Raw genomic sequence first — 27,578 nt, forward strand, 5'->3', positions numbered from 1 at the left:
TCTTTTTTTTTTTTTTTTTGTTTGTTTTGTTTTGTTTTTTTTGCGGTATGCGGGCCTCTCACTGTTGTGGCCTCTCCCGTTGCGAAGCACAGGCTCCGGACGCGCAGGCTCAGCGGCCATGGCTCACGGGCCCAGCTGCTCCGCGGCATGTGGAATCTTCCCGGACCAGGGCACGAACCCGCGTCCCCTGCATCGGCAGGCGGATTCTCAACCACTGCGCCACCAGGGAAGCCCCACTGGCTATTTCTTACGTTTGGTTTTTTGTAAGTTCAACATTTCTATGCCTTTATTGTGTTAAAGTATTTCCTCGCTCCCTACCTGTGGACATTCATTGGAGTCACAATTTTGCAGTTGGATGGGATTGTTAAAACATCATCTGATTCTTTGCTTTTTAAAGTAACAGAGCAAAGCGAGAAGCAGGGAAGTGTTTCGTGTGACCTTGTGTAGCTGGTTGGCAGCTGAGCCAAGATCAGCTGTCTTGGGACTTCCTTCCAAGCCTGCTGTCCTTTCCAGTGTCCGGGGGGTCCCCTTCCATTGGCTTCTTCACTGGTCTCTTCCTCCCTCCTGACCTCTTTCAGAGAAGTCAGTTCACTTCACCAGATGGTACCTGTCCTTCCCGTTTCCTTTCTGCTTCTGGTTATTAGGGGTAACAAAAGTTGGTCCTGATGGCATTTTCTAGATTTCATCTTTCATATTACTTTTATAAAAGTCAAAATGCTGCTTTTACTGTAAAATGCCTGTGACTTGGGTAAGGTTTTTGATTTCCCTTATTTGATTGTATGGTTTTCCTGTATTCTTACTGGGTATATTTTATGTTTATTTAGACCATCTATTTTTTATTTGTGTGGTTAAAATATGTGATCCTTTTCATTTTTCCTTCCTTCAGATTTTCCTTAATATAAAGCAATCCTAGAGTTTGGTTAGCACGTACCATTTCCTTATAAAATATTATGGGATATCAATATTCTTCAGTTAAAAGAAGAACTCCTTTCATAGAATTCTTGAATCTCAAGGTCAAAAGACTTCTGCTCCAAGCTAATTTCCAATGCTTCCATTCCCTTTAAACACCCTCTCTCTGTGCTCAGCCTTTGCTTGAAGATGTCCACAGACAGGGAGCTCAGTATTTCTATGAAATTGCAACTGCCTCTGGACACACTACCTTTTAAAATCTTCTTTTCAATCCAGCTGAATCAGTCCCTCTCGGTAATATAATTCTGGGTTCAGAGCCATAAAAAACAACTCTAGCTTCAGCCAACTGACTGTGTCTTTGAAAGTGGCTTTCATTTCCTCCGTGCCTGTTCTTCCTCAGGCTAAAACAGTCCCATTTCCTCCAAACCACTGTCCAATAATTTGGTTTTAAGTTCCCTCATCATCCTAACTGCCAATTAAAGGCCCAGAACTTAAACCTATATCTATTCTTTTTCAGATTCTTTTCCCATATAGGTTATTACAGAGTACTGAGTACTGTTCCCTGTGCTGTACAGTAGGTCCTTGTTAATTATCTATTTTATATACAGTAGTGTGTATATGTACCTGTATAGCTGGGTCACTTTGCTGTACACCTGAAACTAGCACAACATCGTAAATCAACTCTACGCCAATAAAACAAAAAAAAAAAGGCCCAGAACTGACTGCAGTTCCCCAGGTGTGTGCTGACCAGAGAGGCCCAGCTCTCCCCTTACTCCAAATCTGTGCAGTCACGCTTTTTATGTGGGGCAACTTCCTGCCACCTCACATGGAGTAGTTTGTTATGGGGTGAATCGCGTCCGCTGCAAAAGACAGATTGCAGTCCTAACCCCTAGTAGCTCAGAAGGTGGCCTCGTTTGGAGACAGGGTTTTACAGAGGTAACTAAATGAAATGAGGTCTTTAGGGTGGGCCCTAGTCCAACGTGACTGGTGTCTTTATGAAGAGGGGAAATTAGGACACAGACACGCACAGAGGGGAGATGCCGTGAAGGTGCAGGGAGGAGACGGCCACGTGACTGGAATGCCGCATCAACAAGCCAAGGAACACCAGCGATTTTTGCCAAACGCCAGAAGCCAGAAGAGGCGAGGAAGAATTCTCCCTTAGAGCCATAGAGAGACCATGGCCCTGCTAACACCTGGATTTCCGATTTCTGCCTTCCAGAACGCTGAGACCACAAATTTCTCTCGTTCTAAGTCACTCAGTTCTTGGTACATTGCTGTGGCAGCCCTAGGAAGATGATACACCGCTCTTTCACCAAAGCTCCCTGCTTTTTATTCCTCACTCTGTAATCTTTCTTTCCCTTCTCTCGAATAATACCCTGGTCTTTCCAATCCGTGTCAAAAGCTCTTTATTTATTTTAAGTTTCATTTTTGTTTGATTTGGCTCATTACTTAAGCCAGTTGAGATCTTTTATGTCCTGTTTCCATCACGTGGGTATTTGTTATCTGTTTCAACTTAGAACATCCTAGAGTTGCTGGGAGTCCTTATTCAAAACACTGGTAAAAGCATTGAAGGAGATACTTACAATACACACTCTTGAAATTCCCTTTAGGTTGACACTGACTTTCTTTTTTTTGCGTGTGTGGTACGCGGGCCTCTCACTGTTGTGGCCTCTCCCGTTGCGGAGCACAGGCTCCGGACGCGCAGGCTCAGCGGCCACGGCTCACGGGCCCAGCCGCTCCGCGGCATGTGGGATCTTCCCGGACCGGGGCTCGAACCCGCGTCCCCTGCATCGGCAGGCGGATTCTCAACCACTGCGCCACCAGGAAAGCCCGACACTGACTTTCTTTACTGCTATTGTTCAACCTGTTTTAAATGCACCTAACTTCCTTGATCCAATTTATAATTCTCTGTTTTGAATACAAGACGAAATACTATGAAAGACATTGTCTAACATTTTGCTGCAATCAAGATACGCTGTTTTAGATCCTTCTTCTTTGCCAGTTTAGTAGCTCTACCAACAATTAGTTTAATCTGGGATGATTTATTTCTTATTATCCCTACTTTCTTTTCATTTTGAACTTGATTTTCTAAGTCAACTCAAACCAAGCTTTTAATAATTCAGTCAAGAATCTTGCCCCAAACACCTATCACATCTTTTGATTTATGCTTTGTGGAATCCGTCTCTTCTCTTTGGAAATGGGAACCACGATTCTCTTCTGTGTTTTCTGGCTGTTCAAGGATTCAATTCAGAGAACTTATTTGCATCCTCCAAGCCTTACCTCTGCCCCCTCCAAACATTCAGATATATTTTGTCCAGATCATGAGACTTAAGTTCTTATAATTTCTACACTTATCTTGGTCTTGGTCTTAATTCACTCTTATCATTATTTCTTCTGACCTTTTCAGGCTGAGGATTTTTTTTTTTTTTTTTTTTTTTTTGCGGTACGTGGGCCTCTCACCGCTGTGGCCTCTCCCGCTGTGGAGCACAGGCTCCGGATGCGCAGGCTCAGCGGCCATGGCTCACGGGCCCAGCCGCTCCGCGGCACGTGGGATCTTCCCGGACCGGGGCGCGAACCCCTGTCCCCTGCATCGGCAGGCGGATTCTCAACCACTGCGCCACCTGGGAAGCCCCCGAGGATTGTTTTTGACAGAGAAGATGGAGGACATGAGTTTAAAGTCCTATGCATATATGGTGCATATAATGCATATATAAACATCTGATAATAGTTACATCTTAATGTTGTTACATTTGTGAAATAACAAAAGCATTTTGATACATACTCCATTCTGTAGGTGGGCAGATACCATTATCACATATGTTCTCTTAAATTTTTACTTGATGCAAGGATCAGTCACTGAATATTTTCTTTTAAGCATCCTTTTTTCAAGGTTGACTACAATTTCTCTTGCCAAGAAATAAAGATTTGTTTCTACTTGATAAAGTTTCAGAATGTCCTGGAAACAGCCTGGTACATTTTAAGTAGATAATTTTAGAAGAGGGCAGAATGTAGGTCAATACCAAAATATGTCATACGCATTGTTTGTGAAACTGCGTACCACACCAGAGAAAGCAAATTCTGTGTATAATATGGCAAGAGACCCAGGGCTTACCTGTTTAAGGAGCATCACATAAAATTTGAGTTGACAGGAAATCAAGTTCAAAATACACGCTTTGTCATTGGTAAGGCATCTGTAACAGGCATTGGACCCAGAAGTAGACTGTCCTTGGCATATTTTGGAAATCATTAGCCAAATCCGCCTGTTACTTAAAGTAGGACGTGACAGCCAGATGATTAAAACCTGACACGAGGCCCTCCACACTGGATCTGCAGCTGGGCAAGCCAGAAATCGCACAGAGAGACAGTGGGAAGATGCAGTTCTCAGACACTCCTCAGGCAAACGGTTGGAGTCAGTGCCGGGGAACCCAGAGCGAGTCATGCTTCAGTTCAACCAACATTTATTAGGTAGCCGCCTTGTGCCAGACACTGTGATAAGTGGAGGCAGTCCAGGTAGGCAATGCGTAACGCGGACACTTGGCTGGTGTTTAGCATCAGATCTGTACCCCCTAAGAAGCAGTCTTGGAAAGATCCATGCAGGACCACAGGCCTTTCAGGGGAGCCAGGATCCCAGGAAGGTATCAGAGTGAATAGGGAAGTGACCACATGGGGAGAGCTCGGGGGCAGGGTGCTATCAGAACAGCAGGCTGTTAGATAAGCAGGGGTGTGACTTACACAGCATAGCAGGCATTTAGGGGTCACCCTTTTGTCACCGTAGCCTCAGTTCAACCGCGACTAGAGTGCTTAGCAGAGCACCTGTATTTTAATTCTGGCCAGAGTGGATGAAGGTGTCCGGTGGTGGAAGGGACGAGATGACGAGGGAGGCTAAGGTCGTTTCTGAATCCCTTAAACTAGGAACTTGAGCCTGTTGGTGTTTTCTGAGTCGCCAATGATTGTCTGCATTATTTTTCTTGCATCTGTTAGCATCAAGTTGTGGATGAGATGGCTCGAAACTACCCATGAGAGTTGTAGATGCCATAGACCCTTCCAGGGAGACTCTAAAACCAAAACAAGTGTCATTTGTCTCTCAGAAAATTCTGGAACATGTTAACCTTGGGAAATGCAGGCACCCTGCTCCTGTGATTATAGTTATTCTTAGACCCTTTTCCTATTAACCAGGACCCCTTCTGGCCTGGACAAGTCTTTCAATATTGATATAACTTCTGATTGCTTTAAAATTTCTCTTTTACTGTCACACACTTGACTAAAGGACATTGAAAAAAAAAATCACTCACTGAACTGTCTCTTTATGCAGCTGGTCTGTCATTGGAATAACTAACACCATTTTCCTCTCAAGAATGATCTGAGAACATATTTGATAGGCAGAAATACATTTTCTCCAGTACTTGAGATTGCTTTCGTAGCTATCAGACATTTCTCAAAGATCTGGGGAGCTAGATTTATTTTTGAACATCTTGGTAATGAGAGCAAATTGTGCCATTTTTCTTATCATTTTCACCAACAGACTTCTTGATTAATCTGATGTTCCTGTCAGAAACAGCCTGCACATCCTCTTAAGAATGAAAACTTTCTGGACACTTTATTGACTGCCTCATATGACTTTTCTCTAGTTAATAGACGATGGACATGCTTTCAACAACTTCTAAAGTAAAGGAAAGATTGGGAAACAGTCCACAGCATTCATTCGTACTCTCAGTGCGTGGTGGGTGTTTATCCTGTGATAAGGAGGAACCCTTTCAAACAACGTGAAGGGTAACATAGTCACTGGTTCTAAACAAAAGCTCTAAAAGTTCTACTGCCCTCCCTTATTTCCTCCCCCCTTGCTCCTTCTTCCTTCCTTTCCCCTCTTCTATGCTTCCGCAACTATTTACCGAGGGCCACCTCTGGCTGTTTGGTCAGTGTGCCCTGGCCTCACGGGGCTTATGCTTACACGGGAGAGGCAGTTGCTAAGCAACTAATTATGAAAGTTAATTTATAAGCAATTCTGGCTCTTGCTTACTGCCAGCTGGGTTTTTCTCACTGTTGATCTGAAGTTCCTCTTGCTCTGTGACCTTTGCTGGTACCTGTCTAACAAGTCCCCCCCGCTGTTGGTGGAGGAAGTCACAAGCCACAGTGACTGGGCCTCCTCAGATTCACAGAGCCCTTTGCCATCGCCTGGGACCCTCAGGGCTCATAACTCTGTATTGGGTCTCCTAAATGTATTTCTGAGGCGGTTCTTCCTAAACATTTCGCACTCTGTTCAGTCATCAAACCTCCACTCTGCACAATCTCCCACCCTCTTGTCTCTTGAGAGGTCAAGGCCAGCAAAATTTTTCAGCTCAGAATTTCTGTATCCAGCTCAAAATTTATGTTCCCCAAACCTGTTGATTCTTCTGTTAAAAAGTCTCTTTCCTCCTTCTCTTAGAATAAGTCTCACCTTTCCTTTCTGAGGACTTGCTCTCTCTAGCCCATGTCCTCTGATCTTCTTTGGACATTTCTTCCATAAGCCATGTTCTCTCTCCCCCCACCCCCCAACTCTGATTTTTATCATCCTTTAACTGATTTTTCTTCACAACCTCTACAGGGGCTCAAATCTCCTTCACACTTAAAAACAAGAGGCAAAATCAATCAACAGCAACATCAACAACCACTAACACAAAACCAAAAAGCCCTGCTAACTTCTTATGCTACTTACTAACTGATCTCACTGTTTCCTTTCAGAATATTTCAGCCTGCGTTATTTGCTTCTCATTCCTTACCACTCACTTTTTGACCTCCTCCCTGACCTCATAATTAGCACCGTTTTCTTTTGAAGGTGACGTTGAGTGACTACCCGTTGACCCATTCACTTATTTAAGAAACAATTACTTGGTTACTTTTATATAACAGGCATTATGGGAGGTTTGGGGTAGGGCTCCAATCCATGCCTTTGGAGAAGAATTGCTCTGCAGGGTAACTATTAGAACAGATGTAGGATGTGCAGGATATGGTGACCCCCAACCACCATAGCCTTTTCATTCATTTCTACAGGAACAGATGGTTTTGAATACTTTGTTCTTACAGATTCCATGGCATTGCACTATCTAGATTTGTTCTTACCCGTTGGAGGCTCTCCTCCTCCTCTGCCTCTTTCATTTGTGGTTGGACATCTCTACTACTTTTTGCCCCTTCTATGTAGACACAGCCTCCACTTCTGTATGTGATCCTTTTGCTACCTTGCCAGCCATGGCTTTGTTAACTGCAGCAGAAAGACGAAGGCTGTGAAAAGTTGAGACCTTGAGTTACGAATCCTCCCTGAGCGCCAGGCTCAGAGGGAAAGATCCAGCAGGAAACCATGGGGAGAAGCCCAGCGTGGTATACAGAGAGGGGGCAGGGGCTCGGTCAATACACAGCATCAAGAGATGTAGGACATATAGGACACGAAGATCTTGAGAATTAAGGCCCTTGTCAGCTCTCCTGACTTATCTCGGTCGCCTCCATGCTGTATTCTCTACACTATCTCCAGGTTTGTCTCGGGGAAGCATAGAGCCAATCATGTCACTGTCTTTTAAAAACACCTTCAGGAACTCCGAGCATTCAAGACTCCTTATGATTTGGTGTTTTAAGCCTCCTTTTTCCATTCTTCCTACTTGGGATTGTATGCTTTCACCAAACTGTCCCACTCGCTAGTTCCTGAACACTCTCCATGGTGTTTTCCTCTTTGTCTTTGCTTTTCCAATGGCTCTTCCCGCTACGACCTCCCTCTCTTCATCTCTATCCCTAATCATTTTATCCCTTACAGTTAGCCTAATGAAGCTTCCTCCAACATGTTCCTGATCATATCACCCAGAGGAGATTGCATCATTTTCCAAATTACTGATGCTCATTTTTAATATTCCTTTTGACATTTGCTACAGTAAAGAACACAATAAGATATCTGTGTGTTCATGTCTCTTATTAGGCTGAGTCCTCTTTGAAGGAAGAAGCCACGTAATAAACATCTTTGTATGAATTTTCAGTTCCCAAGACAGTGTTTTGCACATTGAAAATGCTCAATAAATGTATATTGAGTGATCCCTTAAATTGTGCTTCAAAGGAAAGTTGTCATTATTAGTTTATTCTTTGATTCGTATAAATTGGTATTCCTTTCTGGAAATAAATTATCCAGAAATCCGTGTTTTCAATTTATATTAAGTGTACGATCCAGTGAACGACAAGCTTCTCTGGGAAACATTAAACTGAGAATGCTGTGTTCCGTGTTTTCAATCAAATATGAATTTGCCATTCAAAAGAAAAAAACCATACTTTTGGAAGGTTGAACAGGATGGCACTTTTGATGTGGATTTTTTTTTTTTTTTTTTTTTTCGGTACGCGGGCCTCTCACCGCTGTGGCCTCTCTCCCGTTGCGGAGCACAGGCTCCGGACGCGCAGGCTCAGCAGCCACGGCTCAAGGGCCCAGCCGCTCCGCGGCATGTGGGATCTTCCCGGACCGGGGCTCGAACCCGCGTCCCCTGCATCGGCAGGCGGACTCCCAACCACTGCGCCACCAGGGAAGCCCAGGATGACACTTTTGAAAAAGCTTTCCAACTGCATCCAGTTTAGATTAATTCAAGGAAATTATCTGACTCTGAGCTCACACTTTTTTCACGTAGTGTCAATTGGAACATCTTCATTCACTTCCAGCTTTTCTCTCTCCAGTCCTATGATCTCTAAAAACCCGTCTTAGAGGAGGAGTTTCATCCAGATCAAGGCTGTTGAGATGAACAGTGGAGCAGAGGGCAGTGTGTACAGTTAGTGGTACATCCATCATCTTGGAGGAGGAGTAACTCAGTAATGGGGTCCTGGGTGAGGACCACTTGTAACTGATGAGGGTGGAGGAGGAGATAAACAGTCACCAAAAATATTAGATTCCTTGATTCAGGGGTGTCTAGCTGACCAGCAAGACCAAGTTATCATTGCTGGACTTTCCAAAGGTAAGCGCTAGAGACACAGTGGAAAGCCAAGGTAAGTAGTTCTTGGCTAGTCATCCACTAAAAATGAGTGTCTACCGTGCTCCTGTCTTTACTTGGCATTCAGCAGCCATAGACAACTACTGAACTAAAAAGAAGAGGATTCTCAAGTCATTGCAGGTACTTGTACAGTCTCCAGCCTTAAAGTGAATGAAAACATCCCCTGCTGTCCTGTCCATCTTAAAAGCCTTGATCTGACTAAATGCTCTCCTCTCAAATTAGTTTCTAGAAGTCACAGGACTCCCCAATCCCATTCACTTCCCAAAGTTTGGGCCCTTATGCCCTCCTTAACGTATACTCTCTGCTCTCTCTATATTAGCATCATCTCTGTCAATCGGGTCCTCGCCACAGCTTTGGGCTACCTTCCTCCTTTTCGGCTATTACACTGGAAACTTCAACCAGAGAAGTTCCATTCCTCTTTGGGAAATGTACAATGTATAATATCAACAGGCTTCTCCAATTACAAATGTACTCTGTTGTGCTTCCATGTTGTTCGAACTCACTGTCAAAAATCCAAGCCAGCTGTTTCAAAACTTCAGTTCGATAGACTCTCAACCTAGGGTACCTAATATTTCATAAATAAAAATATAATCTATTTCAAACTTGCAAACATTATTTATTATTTAGTTATTATTTCTTGGCTTGCTACACTCTACCAGGCATCTCTTTCTTACTTTAACTTCACCTTCCATTTATACCATTTAAAACTACCTGTCTCCTAAAAGTTCCAAGCAGGGAGGTATATTTTCTATTCCACAATATTAATTTGCACCAATGTTCTGTTCTTTTACACACACACACACACACACACACACACACACACTCTCTCTCTCTCTCTCTTCGTACATCTCCAGTCCTAGTAAGCTTCACTCACTCTCACTTTCCTATCATCACGATGCCTACAGCTTCTAAGCTAAAAAGCTGAACATGTTATTTGATAAATGACTTGTTATTTCCAGCATAGGAGATAAATTATTTTAGATCTAAAATGGAGGAATTTCTAGTCCTTTTATGGTATAGCCACAGCCCATCAGGATATCTGAAATTTAGCTAAGTCTGGAAAGCCTGATACATGAAATAATCACACTCACAGACTTCCCTTTTTGCTATAATATATAATTCGGCTCTTGACTATATTCTGTTTAATGATCTTCTATTGTCTAAAAATTTGCTCTTTGGGAATGTGGACGTCATGCTATATATTCCTTTTCATTTCTTTAATTTTTTCCTGGACAGCGATGCATAATGCCAGTTACAATGTATGTCTCCATTATCAAATAAATTATATTTTAAAAGTACATTAAATATGACACGAAATCTTGTTGTTTGCCAGGCATTTGTACAGGACAATAAATGATTCTTTTTCTCACATGTTATCCTTTTAACTTTAAGCATCTTTATTAGTTTTCTATTGCTTCTGTAACAAATTACTGCAAACTTAGTGGCTTAAAGCCATACACGTTTATTATCTTAGAGTTCTGTGGGTCAGAGTTCCACATGGATCTCACAGAGCTAAAATCAAGGTTTTTGACAGGGATGCATTCATTTCTGGAGGCTCTTGGGGAGAATCTTCTTAAAGTCAGACAGAGAATGACAAATATCACATGATATCACTTATATGTGGAATCTAAAAAACTGATACGGATGAACTTATTTATAAAACAGAATCAGACTCAGAGACTTTGAAAACAAACTTATGGTTACCAAAGGGGAAAGGTGCAGGAGGAGGGATAAATTAGGAGTTTGGGATTAGCAGATACACAGTACTATATATAAAATAGATAATCCACGAAGACCTACTGTATAGCACAGGAAACTCTACTCAATATTCTGTAATAACCTACATGGGAAAAGAATCTGAAAAAGAATGGATATATGTATATGTATAACTGTATAACTTAGCTGTTCACCTGAAACTAACACTACATTGTAAATCAACTATACTCCATTATAAAATAATAATTAAATTAAAAATTTGAAAAACCCTCATGTGATTAGATTAGGCTCACTTGGACAGTCCAAGATAATCTCCCTATCTCGGGTTCTAGCCACTTGAATAAATCAACTTCAAATTATTTTGGATGCAAATTGTTCACATCTGCAAAATTCTTTTTGCTGGCTGAAGTAACATATTCACAGATTCCACCATTTTTCTGCTTACCACAGCATCTTCATATCTACCAAATTCTTAGTAATTTCCTTAGAATCAACCATGGTCCTAACAACTTTTTTTTCACTACTGATTTTCTTTTTTTAAAAAAATTATGATTTTTTAATTGAGGTACAGTTGACTTATACTATTATATAAGTTTCAGGTCTACAGCATAGAGATTCACAATTTTAAAAGGTTATATTCCATTTATAGTTATTATAAAATATTGGCTATATTCCCTGTGTTGTACAATATATCCTTGTAGCTTATTTATTTTATACATAGTAGTTTGTACTTTTAATCCTTTATGCCTATCTTGCCTCTCCTCATTTCCCTCTCCCTACTGTTAACCACTAGTTTTTTCTCTATACCTGTGAGTTTGTTTCATTTTTGTTATATTCAGTAGTTTTAGTTTTTAGATTCCATACATAACTGATATACAGTATTTGTCTTTCTCTGTCTGACTTGTCTCACTTTGCATAATGCCATCCAGGTCTATGCATGCTGCCACAAATAGCAACATTTCATTCTTTTTTATGGCTGAATAGTATTCCATTGTAACTACTAAGTTTCTTAATGGTATTATCTTCCTCACGACTCTTTGCAAATGTGAACGTCAATAATAATCTGTTTAAGAAGCGTGTCATCCCTTTAGGGTTGAGTCTTCAAGTTGGGAACTATCTTAAAAATTTTAACCATGGAGTACAAATTGGCAGTCCAAATATAGAATTTAGCTCTCAGGTTTGTTTTATTTGAACTTCATCATGTTATAAACGTGTATAAATTCAAATACCTTTAGGAAAGCACATTCTCTAGTCCCCATCGCAGTCCCCACCATCTTCTACTGTCTATACTCAACCTACTTACTGCATTCATGAAGATGAATTGCTGTCTTGTTCCTAAAGACATCTGAGTTTGTGATATCTAACCTAGTCTGTGCACTAAGCTAAGAAGTTATCACTTAATACCTTGAAGTTTGTTAACATAACCTCTGTATTTCTAGTCATAGAGGTCTTACTATCTTACAGAACAGATGATTCCATTTATGAACAATTGAAGATTATTTTTCTACCTATTCATTTTGATTCTATCTGTGTTACATAGAATAAGTCTAATTTTCTGTTTTTCATGGACTTCTTGAATAATTACGGTGATCAAAACCTCCTAGTTCTTTTCTCTTCCATTATAAACATTCCCTACTCAGTTAACTTTTTCATTTGATATAGTTTCCAAACATTTCAAGTTTTTCAATCTCCTTCTTATAATGTGGTGACCAGAAGTAGTGATACTACTCCAGATGTGGTCTGATCAGTGTCAGGTACCATACCTACTTTTTTTTTTTTTTTGCATACATTTATTGACACAGGTAAAAAAACCACCTTCACTCTGACAGCTTATAAAACACTTTAGGCTCATATTATACCTGCATTCAGTTAAAACATCCAGGTCTCTTTTGTTCAAGATCTTCTGTTACATGAATGTCTGATACTGTAGTTTCCCTCAACTCTAGTTTTGGTTGATTCATCAGGCAGCAAACATTTATTGAGCACTGGCTGCATGTATGACACTGTGCTTAGCGCTAGAGCGTACAGAGAAGTATACAATATAGTGGAGGAGTTCATAGCTTCATGAGGGAGAGAGACTGATGCATATTTTTGGTCCAGAGTGAGAAACACAGCAGGAGAGGTATCTATAGGTCAGACTTCCACCCAATTAAAGAGAAGCAAGTGCCTACCGATGTGCTAAGGACTTTAAGTAGAGGCGGTCAATCATTGAATATTTAGGTTTGGAGCTGAGGAGAGGTCTGGGCTGAAGTTAATGATTGGGAGGATAGTAGATTTGTCATTCTGCATCCACTCATTCATTGTTTCTTCTTTTGCTCTGGGGATGTGAACATTTCACCCATGGATACAGCCAAGTTTGGATGGCCTATCACCATGTTCTATTCTCATCTTCCCTCCCAACAGGGTTGGCACATGTCCCAGCTAAACCAAGATGATGCTCACTCTCTGGAATTTCAGTCTTGACCAAGTTGCTGATATGACTGGACGCCAATTCATTCAATGGCTGGGCCCTGACGAGACTGTTCCTTGGCCCTTACAACACTGGGACTGCAATCCATCTAGATCTCATCTTTTTAATCCTGATTCTCCAGTTTTCCTTTCAATTGTGTGAATTACTTCTTATCCTTACCACAAATTCCATTTCATTTTAAGCTGTCAAACCCAGTTTCAGTTGCTTGTATAATTCAGTTGCTGTATAATTCAATAATATATGCAGAGAAATCTCTGGCATTCTTATACACTAATGATGAAAAATCTGAGAGTGAAATTAAGAAAACACTCCCATTTACCATTGAAAAAACAAAAACAAAAAGAATAAAATATCTAGGAATAAACCTGCCTAAGGAGACAAAAGACCTGTATGCTGAAAATCATAAGACATTGATGAAAGAAATTAAAGATGATACAAATAGATGGAGAGATACACCATGTTCTTGGATTGGAAGAATCAACATTGTGAAAATGACTCTACTACCCAAAGCAATCTACAGATTCAATGCAATCCCTATCAAACTACCACTGGCATTTTTTACAGAACTAGAAAAAAAAATTTCATAATCTGTATGGAAACACAAAAGACCCCAAATAGCCAAAGCAATCTTGAGAACGAAAAATGGAGCTGGAGGAATCAGGCTCCCTGACTTCAGACTATACTACAAAGCTACAGTAATCAAGATAGTATGGTACTGGCACAAAAACAGAAATATAGATCAATGGAATAGAATAGAAAGCCCAGCGATAAACCCACACACATATGGTCACCTTATCTTTGATAAAGGAGGCAAGAATATACAGTGGAGAAAAGACAGCCTCTTCAATAAGTGGTGCTGGGAAAACTAGACAGCTACATGTAAAAGTATGAAATTAGAACACTCCATAACACCATACACAAAAATAAACTCAAAATGGGTTAAAGACCTAAATGTAAGGCCAGACACTATCAAACTTAGAGGAAAACATAGGCAGAACACTCTATGACATAAATCACAGCAAGATCCTTTTTGGCCCACCTCCTAGAGAAATGGAAATAAAAACAAAAATAAACAAATGGGACCTAATGAAACTTAAAAGCTTTTGCACAGCAAAAGATACCATAAACAAGACCCAGACATCCCTCAGAATGGGAGAAAATAGTTGCAAATGAAGCAACTGACAAAGGATTAATCTCCAAAATTTATAAGCAACTCATGCAACTCAATAACAAAAAAACAAACAACCCAATCCAAAAATGGGTGGATAGACCTAAATAGACGTTTCTCCAAAGAAGATATACAGATTGCCAACAAACACATGAAAGAATGCTCAACATCATTAATCATTAGAGAAATGCAAATCAAAACTACAATGAGATATCATCTCACACCAGTCAGAATGGCCATGATCAAAAAATCTAGAAACAATAAATGCTGGAGAGGGTGTGGAGAAAAGGGAACACTCTTGCACTGTTGGTGGGAATGTAAATTGATACAGCCACTATGGAGAACAGTATGGAGGTTCCTTAAAAAACTACAATAGAACTACCATATGACCCCACAATCCCACTATTGGGCATATACCCTGAGACAACCATAATTCAAAAAGAGTCATGTACCAAAATGTTCATTGCAGCTCTATTTACAATAGCCAGGACATGGAAGCAACCTAAGTGTCCATCAACAGATGAATGGATAAAGAAGACGTGGCACATATATACAATGGAATATTACTCAGCCATAAAAAGAAATGAAACTGAGTTATTTGTAATGAGGTGGATAGACCTGGAGTCTGTCATACAGAGTTAAGTAAGTCAGAAGCAGAAAAACAAATACCGTATGCTAACATATATATATGGAATCTAAGAAAAAAAAAGTCATGAAGAGCCTAGGGGTAGGACGGGAATAAAACACAAACCTACTACAGCATGGACTTGAGGATATGGGGAGGGGGAAGGGTAAGTTGTGACGAAGTGAGAGAGTGGCATGGACATATATACACTACCAAACGTACGGTGGATAGCTAGTGGGAAGCAGCCGCATAGCACAGGGAGATCAGCTAGGTGGTTTGTGACCGCCTAGAGGGGTGGGATAGGGACGATGGGAGGGAGGGAGATGTAAGAGGGAAGAGATATGGGAACACATGTATATGTATAACTGATTGACTCTGTTGTAAAGCAGAAACTAACACACCATTGTAAAGCAATTATACTCCAATAAAGATGTTAAAAAAATAATAATATAACTTACTCTACAAGGTTATATCAACTTAATTTAGTAGTTAATGTTATAGAACTAGATAGGAAAGTCTTAAGAGCACAAGCTCTAGAATCAGTTTCCTGTGTTTAAATTCTAGCTTTTTCACTAATAACTTTAACAAACTTAAAGTAAAATACTTTGTTTCTGTGAACTGCAGTTTTGTATCTACAGAATGGCATGTCTAATAATCCTACCTACCTAATGCATGGTTTTAAAACATGAAGGAGAGAATGCATACAAAACACTTAGCCTAGTGTCTGCACGTGCAAAGTGCTCAGTAAATGTTAGAGCAGGTAGGAATTAAATGTTGCAAGAGCTAATGAGGATTTGAGTATGGGGAGACTGAGTAGGGAGGGAAGAGATAGGAAAGAGAGAAGTCTTAGAGACAGAGGGGATAATCATTCCAGTTAGAATAGGGGCAAATGCTACAAAGAAATCAAATAAGAAAAGGGCTAAAAATGACAATCATTAGTAACCAAAAAACCAAACAACACAATACAACAATGGGTAGAGGGCTTAAATAAATATTTCTTCAAAGGAGATATACAAATGGCCAATAAGCATACGAAAGGTTGCCTGACATCACTCATCATCCACAGAGAAATACAAATCAAAATCATAATAAGATACTACTCCACACCCACCAAAACAGCTACTATCCACAAAACAGGAAATAACAAATGTTGGCAAGGACGTGGGGAAATTGGAACTTGCATGCCGTGGTGGTCAGAATTAAACTGTGAAGCTGCTGAGGAAAACTATTTGGTGGTTTCTAAAAAGTTAAACATAGAATTAGCTTATGATCTAGCAATTCTACTTCTGCATATATACCCCCAAAGAACTGAAAGGAGAAAAAACATACTTGTACATCCATGTTCATAGCATTATTCACAATAGCCAAAAGTGGAAATAACTCAAATGTCCATCAGTTGATAAATGGATAAACAAAATGGTGTGTGTGTGTGTGTGTGTGTGTGTGTGTGTGTGTGTGTGTGTATGTATAAGGGAATATTATCAGTCTTGAAAAGGAATGGTATTCTGATACCTACTACGACATGGATGTACCTTGAAAACATGGTAAGTGAAATAAAAGAACATAGACATAGAAGAACAAATACTGTATGATTCTACTTCTATGAGCTATCTAGAATAGGCAAATTCATAAAAACAGAAAGTGGAATAGCAGTAACTGGGGGGTTAGGGCTATTATGGTATAATGAATAGAAAGTTGCTATTTGTGATGCTGAAAAAGTTCTGGAAATGGATAGTGGCGACACTTGCGCAACGCTGTAAATGTTCTCAATGCCACAGAATTGTACACTTAAACACGATGAGAATGGCAAAATTTACCTATTTACCACAATAACAAAAATAAATGATGTTAAGATATGTGTTAACATGTCATAAGGGATCTTTTTAAGTCAGTTTCAGGACGTAAGGCAAGAATCACCAGTTTCCGGTGTGCTATGGGGAAAATGGGAAGCAAGACATTAGGGTCATCAAGAATAGCTTCCCCCAAAGAAGTCTGGGTGTGAGGAGAAGGAGGTACTAAGGTGACAGCTACAGGGATAATGCAGAGTCAAGACAGAGTTTCTAGAAGATATATTGAAATATTTGGGCATATTTATGTGCTAGAGAGAAGCCAGCAGGAGAGAGTTTGGTTATACAGCAGAAAGAGGGAGTTGATAGAACCAGGCCCCAAAGAAGTCAATAGGGAAATGGAGGGAAGGCAGGAAGGTTGAGTGGAGATGAATGTAACTTTGTAGATTGGGTGGAAGGTTGAGGAAGTTTACATGAGAAGCATTTCTTTCTTCTGTGCAGTAGCAGGTGAAGGCCGTTAATGGGGGTGAGGCATGTGAAGCTGGGGAGAGAGCTGGATGTTTCGAATAACGGCTGAGAGGAATAAAAGAGCTGATCAGTAATAGTAAAAGGAATGCCGTTCATTGTTGAGGACATGGAAAGTGAGAATCATAATTTTTTTATGTGATTGAATAATTTTTCTCTATTTATAGTCAGCCACCTGCGCGAGGACTGGAGAAGGTAGATTATTGTGTTCACTCTGCATTCAGAGTTTTTAGGGCAGGGGCAGTAGGACACATAGATGAGGAATCTGAAATCCACTTTTGGTTGGAGAACAGCTTAAGTAATTGGGGTCCAGGCTGATAAAAGAGAGAAATCAAGTGAGAAGGAAAACAGACTAGTCATTGGTAGCTTTCACTGGCTAATGCAGTAGAATTCTTTTACTTCTTGTGAAACATATGGAAAGATCACTGACCTTTGACACCAGACACCAGAGCACCTGGGTTCTAGATTCAGTTCTGCCATTAACCAGGTACGTTGTGTTGAACAAGTCATTTCATGACATTGGGTCTCAGTTTCCTTAATTGTGAAATGGGATGGGATCAGAAGGTATCTGAATTCCCTTCTAGTTTTAATATTCTGGGACATAGATCAGATGATCTGCCGGACTAGTGATTTTCACAAGCCTCTGGAGTAGGAAACTCTTCTGTATAGACTTTTTTCTTAACACATAGAAGTTCCTTTTCCAGGGGAACCCTCTTGCACTGTTGGTGGGAATGTAAATTGGTACAACCACTATAAAGAACAGATGGAGGTTCCTTAAAAAACTAAAAACAGAATTACCATATGACCCAGTGATCCCACTACTGGGTATATACCTAGAGAAAACCATAATTCAAAAGGACACAGGAACCCCAATGTTCATTGCAGCACTATTTACAATAGCCAGGACGTGGAAGTGACCTAAATGCCCATCGACAGACGAATGGATAAAGAAGATGTGGTACATATATACAATGGAATATTACTCAGCCATAAAAAGGAATGAAATTGGGTCCTTTGTAGAGATGTGGATGGACCTAGAGACTGTCAGAGTGAAGTAGTAAGTCAGAGAGAGAAAAACAAATATCGTATATTAATGCATATATGTGGAATCTAGAAAAATGGTATAGATTATCATATTTGCAAAGCAGAAACAGAGACACAGACGTAGAGAACAAATGTGTGGATAAAAAGGGGGGCGTGGGGGTGGGAGGAATTGAGAGATTGGGACTGACACATATACACTACTGTGTATAGATACTATTTATAAAATAGATAACTAATGAGAACATATTGTATAGCACAGGGAACTCTACTCAGTGCTCTGTGGTGGCCAAAATGGGAAGGAAATCCAAAAAAGAGGGGATATATGTATACATATAGCTGATTCACTTTGCTGTACAGTAGAAACTAACACAACATTGTAAAGCAACTATACTCCAATAAAAATTAATTTAAAAAAAGAAGTTCCTTTTCCAAAGAACCTGGCCCCTTACGCACTGTCAGAGAAAGATGTAATCCATATGTCAGCCAATAATAAGAGAACATCAGAGTTCAGGTGTTCAAGCCATATATCCTACCGTACTCAGCAGTGTGGTGTTCCTGTTGTATGAATCACCTCTGGAAATCCGAGCTGCCTTCACTGGGGTACAGCCCTGCATCCTGCTCTGCTTTTCCCCCCGTTTCTCTTTATCTCACTTGGTAATGGTCTGTCCTCTAGCATGTTATTGAATAAATCGGGACATATCTATCAAGGGTCCACGAGGTGCCCTGCAAAATGCGAGGAGATTGGGAATTCAGGATAGTTATTTCACAGGTGTTCTACCCAGTGAAAGTTTCGGCAATAACAGGTCATCACAGATCTGTGGGGCAAGTGGGACTTGAACTAGGCCTTGAACATTGGGTGTAGTTAGGAGAGAAGGCTCTCTTGACCATAAACTGGCAGAATCGGACTTGACAGTGAGAAGGAACTGGATTTGGTCTGGTTAGTCATTTTCTGCTCCTCTCTTCTTTTGGGAACCTACAGTTACTTGATAGTTCCCTTCTCAGTTCTATGCGGCCAATTTCCTCCATCTGTCCTTAGCCCCTCACACGTAATACAGATATTGGGATGGCTTGTGCTGTTTACAGTGGAACTGAGAACCCTCTCGAGGTCTGTGAGGCTGGGCAGTCATTTTCTTAGATTGCTGAGACACCTGTACCACCGTCTCCGTCTGATCCTCTCAGGGATTTGCCATTTTATGCTAAAAACAGCTTCTTGTGGTCTTTACAGCAAGCCTGCTAAGTGTTGAAAAGCATGCATTCCAAAAGAGCGTTCCCTTTCCCAGGTGGTGTATAGTACGTAGTACATAATGCATATTACAACAAAGTAAACTCGTTTGAGTAGAAAAAAGTGGGAATGTATTCCCACTGATGGCAATGTGAAGCTGCTTTTGAGGTGGATTATGCTTCATGTAAGCAGCCAGATTCTCACCAGAAAGTGACTTCAGATGAATCCAGGACTAGGGAGGATTGAGTTTAGCACTCACTGAATATTCTCAGAATAGATTAGCTTAACCGCATGCTCTGACCTTGGGAGACGTAAGGCTCAGAACTACCGTGAACTGAGATGACCATCGCTTACTGTTTATGTCCTCACTGATTTTTAATTTCCAAAAAATGTCGAATGTTTCATGTGGAGAGTAAACCTGTCTGCACAGCACTCTTCGGGATTCTGTGGCAGATGAGAAAAGAGTTTGAGACAGTCTCCCCTTTTATGAAATTGATGGAGGCTGTAGGTACACACATGTGAAAATGAGTTAAAGCTTATGAAGAAGCCTCTAAAGCAGAGCAAAATAGTGAATGTACGCTGAGCGCTTATGACGTGTCAGGCACTATTTTATGTTTATAAGAGCTAAGGGAGGTGTAGGATTGATAGAAAAAAGTGCACTTGTAATATTTTTTTCACCTGTCCTTCAGATTTATTCACCCTTCAGATCCAAGAGTAAATCTCACTGTCTCAGAGAAGACTTCCTTAATATCTAGAACGACACTGCCCAGTATATAATAGATGGCACGAGCTGAATGTTTAAATTTAAACCAATTAAAATTAAATAAGATGAAAAATGTAAAACCCCCGTTGCACTAGCCGTATTTCAGCTACTCAATAGCCGCATGGGGCTATTGGCTATCATATTGGGCTGCATATATGTAGAACATTTCACAGACATAGAATGTTCTATTGGACAGCACTGGTTAGAGTATAGATGTCTATAACACGTAGCTTCTTTCATCAGAGCCAATGTACTTGAGTTATATGTACCGTCTCTGTCTTCCTTACTGGATTATATGTCCCATAGAGTAGAGACTTTCTATCTTCCTAACCATGGTATACTCTTCATCCAGCCCAGCATCTGGCACGTCTGGTGTCTGATGCACAGTGATATTTTTGACCATTCACCAATGCATGGGAAGAAATCAATAACTGCTTAGAGGAGTCAGAAAATGTCTCCCAGAAGAGATAACATTTGGATTGAATTTTGAAGGATGATTATGAGCTTGCCAGATCGAAAAGGGGACAGGCATCTGGGAAAACAGACCAGCATATTCAAAGAGACAGAATCGCGATAGCCTATGTTTAAGCGAAGAATGGATAAACAACAAGATCCTACAGTACAGCACAGGGAACTATATTCAATATCCTGTGATAAAACATAATGGAAAAGAATATGAACAAGAATGTATATACATGTATAACTGAGTCACTTTGCTGTACAGCAGTAATTAACACAATATTGTAATTCAACTATACGTCAATGAAAAATAAATTTAAAAAAAGATCAAGTACGAAGTGCACGGCGGTTGGAGCAGAGTTTGTGTGTGCGTACCGTGGGAATGGTCTGGGAGCGAGTGTCTGGGAGTGAGTTTAGGTAGAAGAGGTAGAGTTGGAGACAGACAGTGAATGATGTCTTTGCTATGGAATCATTTTAGACCTTTTGCTGAAGAAACAAGAAAACAGAAAACATTATGAGGGAGGACGCTGATATGATCAGATGTATTTATTTATCCATTTATTTTAGCAGCACAATTACGGGAGCAATGAAGAAGATGGACTAAGCTAGAAAGAAACAGGGGCAGAGAGACAAGCTATGGTTTGGTTGCTACAGCTGGTGCCATGATCAGGAAATAGGTCTGAGGTAGAACAGATAGGATTTGGTGGCTAGTTGATGAGGTGGATAATGGCACAGTAACAGATATAAGGAACATGGGAGGAGACAGAAGTTTGGAAAAGAGAATAATTAACTTGATGTCCTTAAGGAAATGGGATTAGGAAACTGTTAATATAATTCTGGAGCCCCGAAAAGAGATGAGGGCTGGAGATACAGATTGAGGAGGAGCCGGCTTTTAGATCTGGTGGAAACCATGGGAGCCACATGGGAGAACCTGTAGCATAAGCAAAGATGGGGATGAAATTAAGACAGTGGAGAATACTAATATTTAGAGTTTCTAAAATGAAGAAAAAGCCAATGAAGCCAGTTGAGGAGGAACAATTATAGAGGCAAAGGAAGAGGAAGTTCTAAGAAGTTAGAAGGTGGCCAATACAAGCCGTAGAAGACTAAAGTTGGTCATGAGCATCTAGGGGCACGCTGGTAACGAATCCTACCTTCTTTTCGCATGCTTTAGCACTGAGGCTAAATCCGCGTAGTCTAGTCACATATAAACATTTTCCAGCACTAGTGGAATTTCCTTCCTAATTTTTCTTGAGCAGAAACTACTTTCCCGTTGGAAAGACCTTACAACCTGCTGTCAGGAAGGTGTACCTGAGTGATAGAAACTTCACATTGTGTTTCTCCCAGGGGCATCTCAGGAGAATCATTGCTTTCCACGGTTGGGTGTCTAAAACTGAACTTACTTTCTGACATCTTGAAAGAGACAACCAGGAAACAAAGGTTAGATGCTAAAGGGAGGCTGATTAGGGTTCCGATGTCAGACTGTCATTTTCCTGAGAGTAGGATGTTTTATCATCTCTGGACAATGCCTGACTTAGACGTTTAATATCTGTCTGTTGCACTGGTCAACTGAACTAGTGGAAGAATTAATCGGACTGTCCTGTGAGTTCATGAGTTGTCTGTCACTAGAAGTATTTGAACAGAAGTTATATATCCCCTAAATGAGTAAATGGACTTCATGTGTTGGGGAAGGTTGAAATTGAGGACCTGGACACCTTCCTGGTCTGCTCTGTTGTGGCCACATACAGTGAGAATTGTGATGGGTGGAGACATGAACTTGGAACATGCTCTGTCTGGACATGCAAAGGCACGGGAAGGAAGAAATGATAAGAAGATGCTGAGTTTTCTGGAGATCTGGCATTCATATTTCCCCACCTGCCATCCAGGTATCTGACAGATAAAAACTCACCATAAAAGACTGATTTTAAGAAAATAATTCAGAGAGTATCCTCAGTCTGTTGACTGTCTGATGACAGTCTGGGAACTTATCTCAGACCTCCAGTATAGCTCACAGAAACACTGGTAGGACTGATTCAGAAAGTAGGAGCTGTGTCCTGAGTGTTCATTTTGAAAAATAAACACCAAAGAAAAGTCGGATGGTTTTGTGGCTAAGTTTCAGCAGAGCTGACATTTCCTGTAAGGAGTCTGGAGTGTGATAATATTGGAAAGGAGAGAATTCTTAAGATACACAGGACTTACCTGTCAGGTGCTGACAACTGTAGAATTCTATCTTTAGTGCCCTTTCCAAGTTGTTAGTTAAAGGGAAGATAGGCAAGAGTTCAAATTGAGTCTTACCCTTGACTCTGACATCCAGAATATTTACTAAAAGAAAGCTCTATTAGGAGACTAGTCAGAGTGGAAAATAGAGAATGGTTGAAAGCATGGGTTCTGATGGTTGTCAGCTCAGCTTTGTGATTTTTGGCAAGCTGCCGACCCCCTCTCCAAACTTCCATTTTTTTCATCTGTAAGATCAGGATACGAACACCTACACCATAGTTGCTGTGAGAGTGAAATCAGTTATTAATTCTATACAAATGAATTAATTTATAACCTGATTCTTAAAAACAGGATATTTTCAGAGGGCTCGATATAGTACTTTGCGTGAAGATCGGGTAGGTTAACTATATGTAGAACGGGTAAAAATATTTTGCCATTGTTACAGGGGAGACTGAGAAATCCTCAGTCAAATCTAAGAGCTTTACAATGGAATGAGAGTCCTGCCAGCCTTGTCCTGCTTTCCTGTTGCCGGTTGAGATATGGGTACATCCCTGGGCAAGCACGTACTTAGCTCCTCTGGGATCGATGAGTCAGAGGCGGAGAGCAGAGGGCGGCCCGCTGAGCCTCTGTGACCCCGAGCCCTGCTCCTCCCGGGTTGGAAATGACTCTGGCCCAGTTTTGCGTTATTTCACCATGGAGACAAATGTTCCCAGGAGGGAAGCAGGATTTGCTGGGGTTGTTTATTGCTGCAATAATATCTGACAGGTGTTCTGTAGCTGGTCCCCTGGCCTCCTTTTTCTCCTAATAAGCCTAGAGTTACCCAAACCCCATTTCCACTGCAGATAGGGGGGTTGCCTCACACCTCGGTCCTTTGTTGCCTGGTATGACGATACTGCCACTTCCCTGGTGTGACTCTGCGGTGAAGTGTCCATCCCCCGTGTGTATCCGTCACCTGTGTGCAATGATCAACCCGTATTTGTGTGTGTTCATCACCCAGGCTTTGGCCTCAGACCCAAGCAAGGCTTCTCTCTTAGCACTCGGTACCTACCTAACTTCTCTCACCCTTGACTTCTGCGCCATGAAATCAAGATGACAGCACCTTGTGTTTGTAGAAACCAGAAGAGATGGTGGTTTTGAAATAAGCACTTCATGTATGTTAGCTTCTAAGATTCTTATCATTACTAAACACATTCCCTGGAACTCTGCATCTGCTTTTGAAAACAACACACTCTGGACTGGTTCCAAATAGGAGTAGGAACTCTGAAAGCTACTGGCTTAGGCCCAGGCTAACTCCAGATTTGTGTATGTGCCTCTTGTCATAGGCAAAATGCCTGCCAAACTTGATTGAATGAAAGTGTCAGTTCCCTTTTGCTGCATTTATTACTGCTCCTGAGTCTACGGGCTAGCTAGGTGGCTCTGATCTCCACTTAGTTCTGCTAAGTTCACTAATGCATCGTCTGTCTGTTGTTAGGTTGGCCAGAAGCAGGCCATTTTAGGAGGGTTTTGCTCACGTGGCTGGGGACAGTTTGGGCTTGGGTGCTGGGGAAGACTGGACTGCGTGTTTTTCCTCATCCCGCAGGCTAGCCTGATTTATCCTTATGCTGGTAGGCCGATTCCAAGAGAGGGGAAAGCATTCAAGACCTCTTGAGGCCTGAACGTAGAACTAGCATGCCATCAACTTTAGGGCATTTTATTGGCCAAAGCAAGTCACAAAGCGAGCCCAGATTCAGGAGGATAAAAATAGACCTTACCTAGTCAAGGGAGGATTGTAAAAGCATGTTGCAAAGGGCGTGGATACAGGCAGCTGTGAACATCCGGGGGCATCAGTCTATCACATCCTCATTCTAAATTAGTCCTTAGCCCTGGGCTCCAATATCCTTGACGGTAACCAGTACACAAAGCTGAGCTATGAATGCACTGCATTCCATCCAAGGGGCTGAAATTATTGCCTTTTTTGTAGTATTTCAGCAACCATTTTCCTCGTGACCATGGAAGGAAGATATACATAGTGCTCTGAACAGGTCAGAGCGTCTGGTCTTTCCTTCTTTTCTGTTTCTCCTTTTCTCCCTCTCTCCCACCCCCTACTGAATGTTATTCTATTAAAAAAACATTTATTGGACTATAATTGCTTTACAATGTTGTGTTAGTTTCTGCTGTACAATGAAGTGAATCAGCTCTACGTATACATGTACCCCCTCCCTCTTAGGCCTCCCTCCCCCTCCCCATCCCACCCATTTAGGTCCCACAGAGCACTGAGCTGAGGTCCCTGTGCTATACAGCAGGTTCCCACAAGCTCTCTATTTTACACACATGAGTGTATTTATTCTTTGAACCAGTGAACTCTTCTACTCTGAAGAGTATAAAGCAGATGTAGATAATGGCGGGCAAAAATAAGGGGATGAAATCCCAACTTCTAAAAGTTCTCTGCTCTATGTTTGCTCTTGGAATCACCCCACAGTTACAATAAAGTACAGTTGTCACTTGATGTTCAGTTTTGAGAGACAAGTCTCTCTCTTTTCCTCCCCTCTCACACCTATGACCAATATTTATTCTTCACCATGGAGTGGTTGCTGAAACATTTTCCCCTAACTGAGTGCTTTTGTTGTCTTTCTGTAGCAGGCAGGCCCGCCCACCCCACCATGGCCAGGACCTCGGGGCTCATTTCCCAGAGGTCATTTTTGCACATGGTCTGTGGATGTTACTTAGGTGTCTGGAAACGGAGAGTCAGGAGGAGGAGAAATGCAGAGTAGAGCATCAGAAGGAAAGGCTGTGGCTGCCAAGTCACCAGGAGTGATGTTCCAGGACTGGTGAAACAAAGGCAGAAGCACACAAAGAGCTGCCCTGGAATGGCTGATTCCATCAAGTGTGAGCCTCGGGGAATTATGATCACAGAGTGACATGTAAAGCCAGAAGCACGATGCCTACAGCCACAGACTTCGTAATTTTGTTGTAATGACAGGTCCTTATGGAAATACAATGACATATGAAAAGAGATCAGTAGCACAGGGCACTCTACTCAATACTCTGTAATAACCTAAATGGGAAAAGAATCTGAAAAAGAATAGATGAATGTACATGTATAGCTCAATCACTTAGCTGTACACCTGAAACTAACACAATGTAAATCAACTAGACTCCAATATAAAATAAAAATTAAATTCAAAAAAAGAGATCATAAAGTGCACGGTTGGGAGGAATGGTCTAGAGAGAACAAAGAATTATAAGGATGGTCTGGAGTGGCTACGGAAGGCTGACAAATTCTGGGGAGTTGAAAATACAGGTTATTTTCTGAGATGACTCAGAATGGTTGGGTCTCAGACTGGGGGCAAAGGAGTCAAGGAGACTGTACGTGAGTCCTCAATGGTTCCTAGTTTGCTGACTCACAGCCCGAGACTCAGGGTTGCATGAGACCTGAGATGCCATCTCGAAAACACGCCCTCTTGCCATCCAACATTTGAAAATGTTGGAAGTCTCTTCCACAAACCTTCCCTCAGCCCTTGACAAGGTTGGCAGCACTCCAAACTGTATTATATGGAAGACTGAACATCTGCTTGCGTCTCTGGACACACCCTGGAGTAGGGGAAGCTTGAGTCTCCTTGGAAGGAGACAATTCACTTCCCTAGTCAGCACAGACCCATCACCCCTGCTTCAAAGCTCTCATTTTACATCCGAATCAAAGGGTGGCCTAACCATGGAACACAGCCCTTCCCTTTTTTTTTTTTTTTGTCCCCTGTCAAAGTGAAAAATGGCTGGGTGGGAGCTCTAATTATGTGGAACATGCTAGCACTATTTTCATGTCCAGGAAAACTGGTATAACCACTGTCCTTGAAGCCGATGAGGTGATGCCACGGTGACCAGAGAGACGGGCTGGTTGGTAGAGCAACAGAAACAAAACCCAGTGTTTGCACGGTGTTTTATGATTTTAAGGGATATTAACAGATATTATTTCATTTGAATCTTGGTCAATTTAGTACTCTAGACCCAATAACTATTACCATCTGCTCGCATTTCTCAGATTAATAAACTGAGGCTTAGAGAGGCTGAGACTTAAGTAGGCTGGAAGACAAGATCTAGAATCTAGATTGATTTCCCCAACTCTCAGTTCAGTGTTACCGCTGCTCTAGTGTAATCATTTTTTCTGATCAGTTCATCCTATGATTTTTACTTTGTTTGCTAACTTACTTTCTGTAACAAGGCCCCCAAATAAATAAATGTCACTGATCTTTGTCCTTTTCATAAGGAGACTGAAACAACTCCAAAGATTTGTCCCACCAAGGGTACTCTAACCTTGGCTCTGTGAGAACTCGAGGACCTTTTTGCACAATATGACCCACTTAGGAATTTTAAGGTGTATGAAAGAGATCTATGGGAGGGAAACAATTTTAAAATTTAAGCAGTTTTTATTCCTTTCTCCTCTAAAAATATGGGTCTCTTGCTTGCTAATGCTGCCAACAACCCAGTGAGGTAAGGAGGTCAGGAACGCTATGATCTCTCTGTTTTTAAAAGCGAGTACACAGGGAGGGAATAACTTACCAAGGACATGGTGACTCAGTCTGCAAAGGAGCCAGGGCAGAAACAGCCCTCGTTTTTTACTTTCAGTGCACACCAAGACCAGGATCCATGGGCTACATACAGCACTATGGCCCTGCGCAAATGAGTGCCTATTACTCAGACATGGACATAATTATGTC

General features: G+C 41.3%; 1 protein-coding gene across 11 annotated transcripts in view; it reads right to left on the minus strand.

Annotated features, from left to right (window-relative positions):
- Window positions 1-27,578, minus strand: part of LOC131768113 (COP9 signalosome complex subunit 8-like) — a 312,045-nt gene that overhangs the window by 186,571 nt on the left and 97,896 nt on the right. The window contains exon 7 of one of the 11 annotated variants that reach the window (XM_067011254.1): window positions 4,784-4,964. The exons of the other annotated variants lie outside the window; for them this stretch is intronic. Within the exon in view, the coding sequence (XP_066867355.1) occupies window positions 4,813-4,964 (152 nt within the window). The 3' untranslated portion in view covers window positions 4,784-4,812. Of the gene's footprint in view, window positions 1-4,783; window positions 4,965-27,578 lie in introns of those variants that run through there. 11 annotated transcript variants of the gene reach the window in all.

The sequence above is a fragment of the Kogia breviceps genome, chromosome 13 (genome assembly GCF_026419965.1).
Source record: "Kogia breviceps isolate mKogBre1 chromosome 13, mKogBre1 haplotype 1, whole genome shotgun sequence".
NCBI classification, from domain to species: domain Eukaryota; kingdom Metazoa; phylum Chordata; class Mammalia; order Artiodactyla; family Physeteridae; genus Kogia; species Kogia breviceps.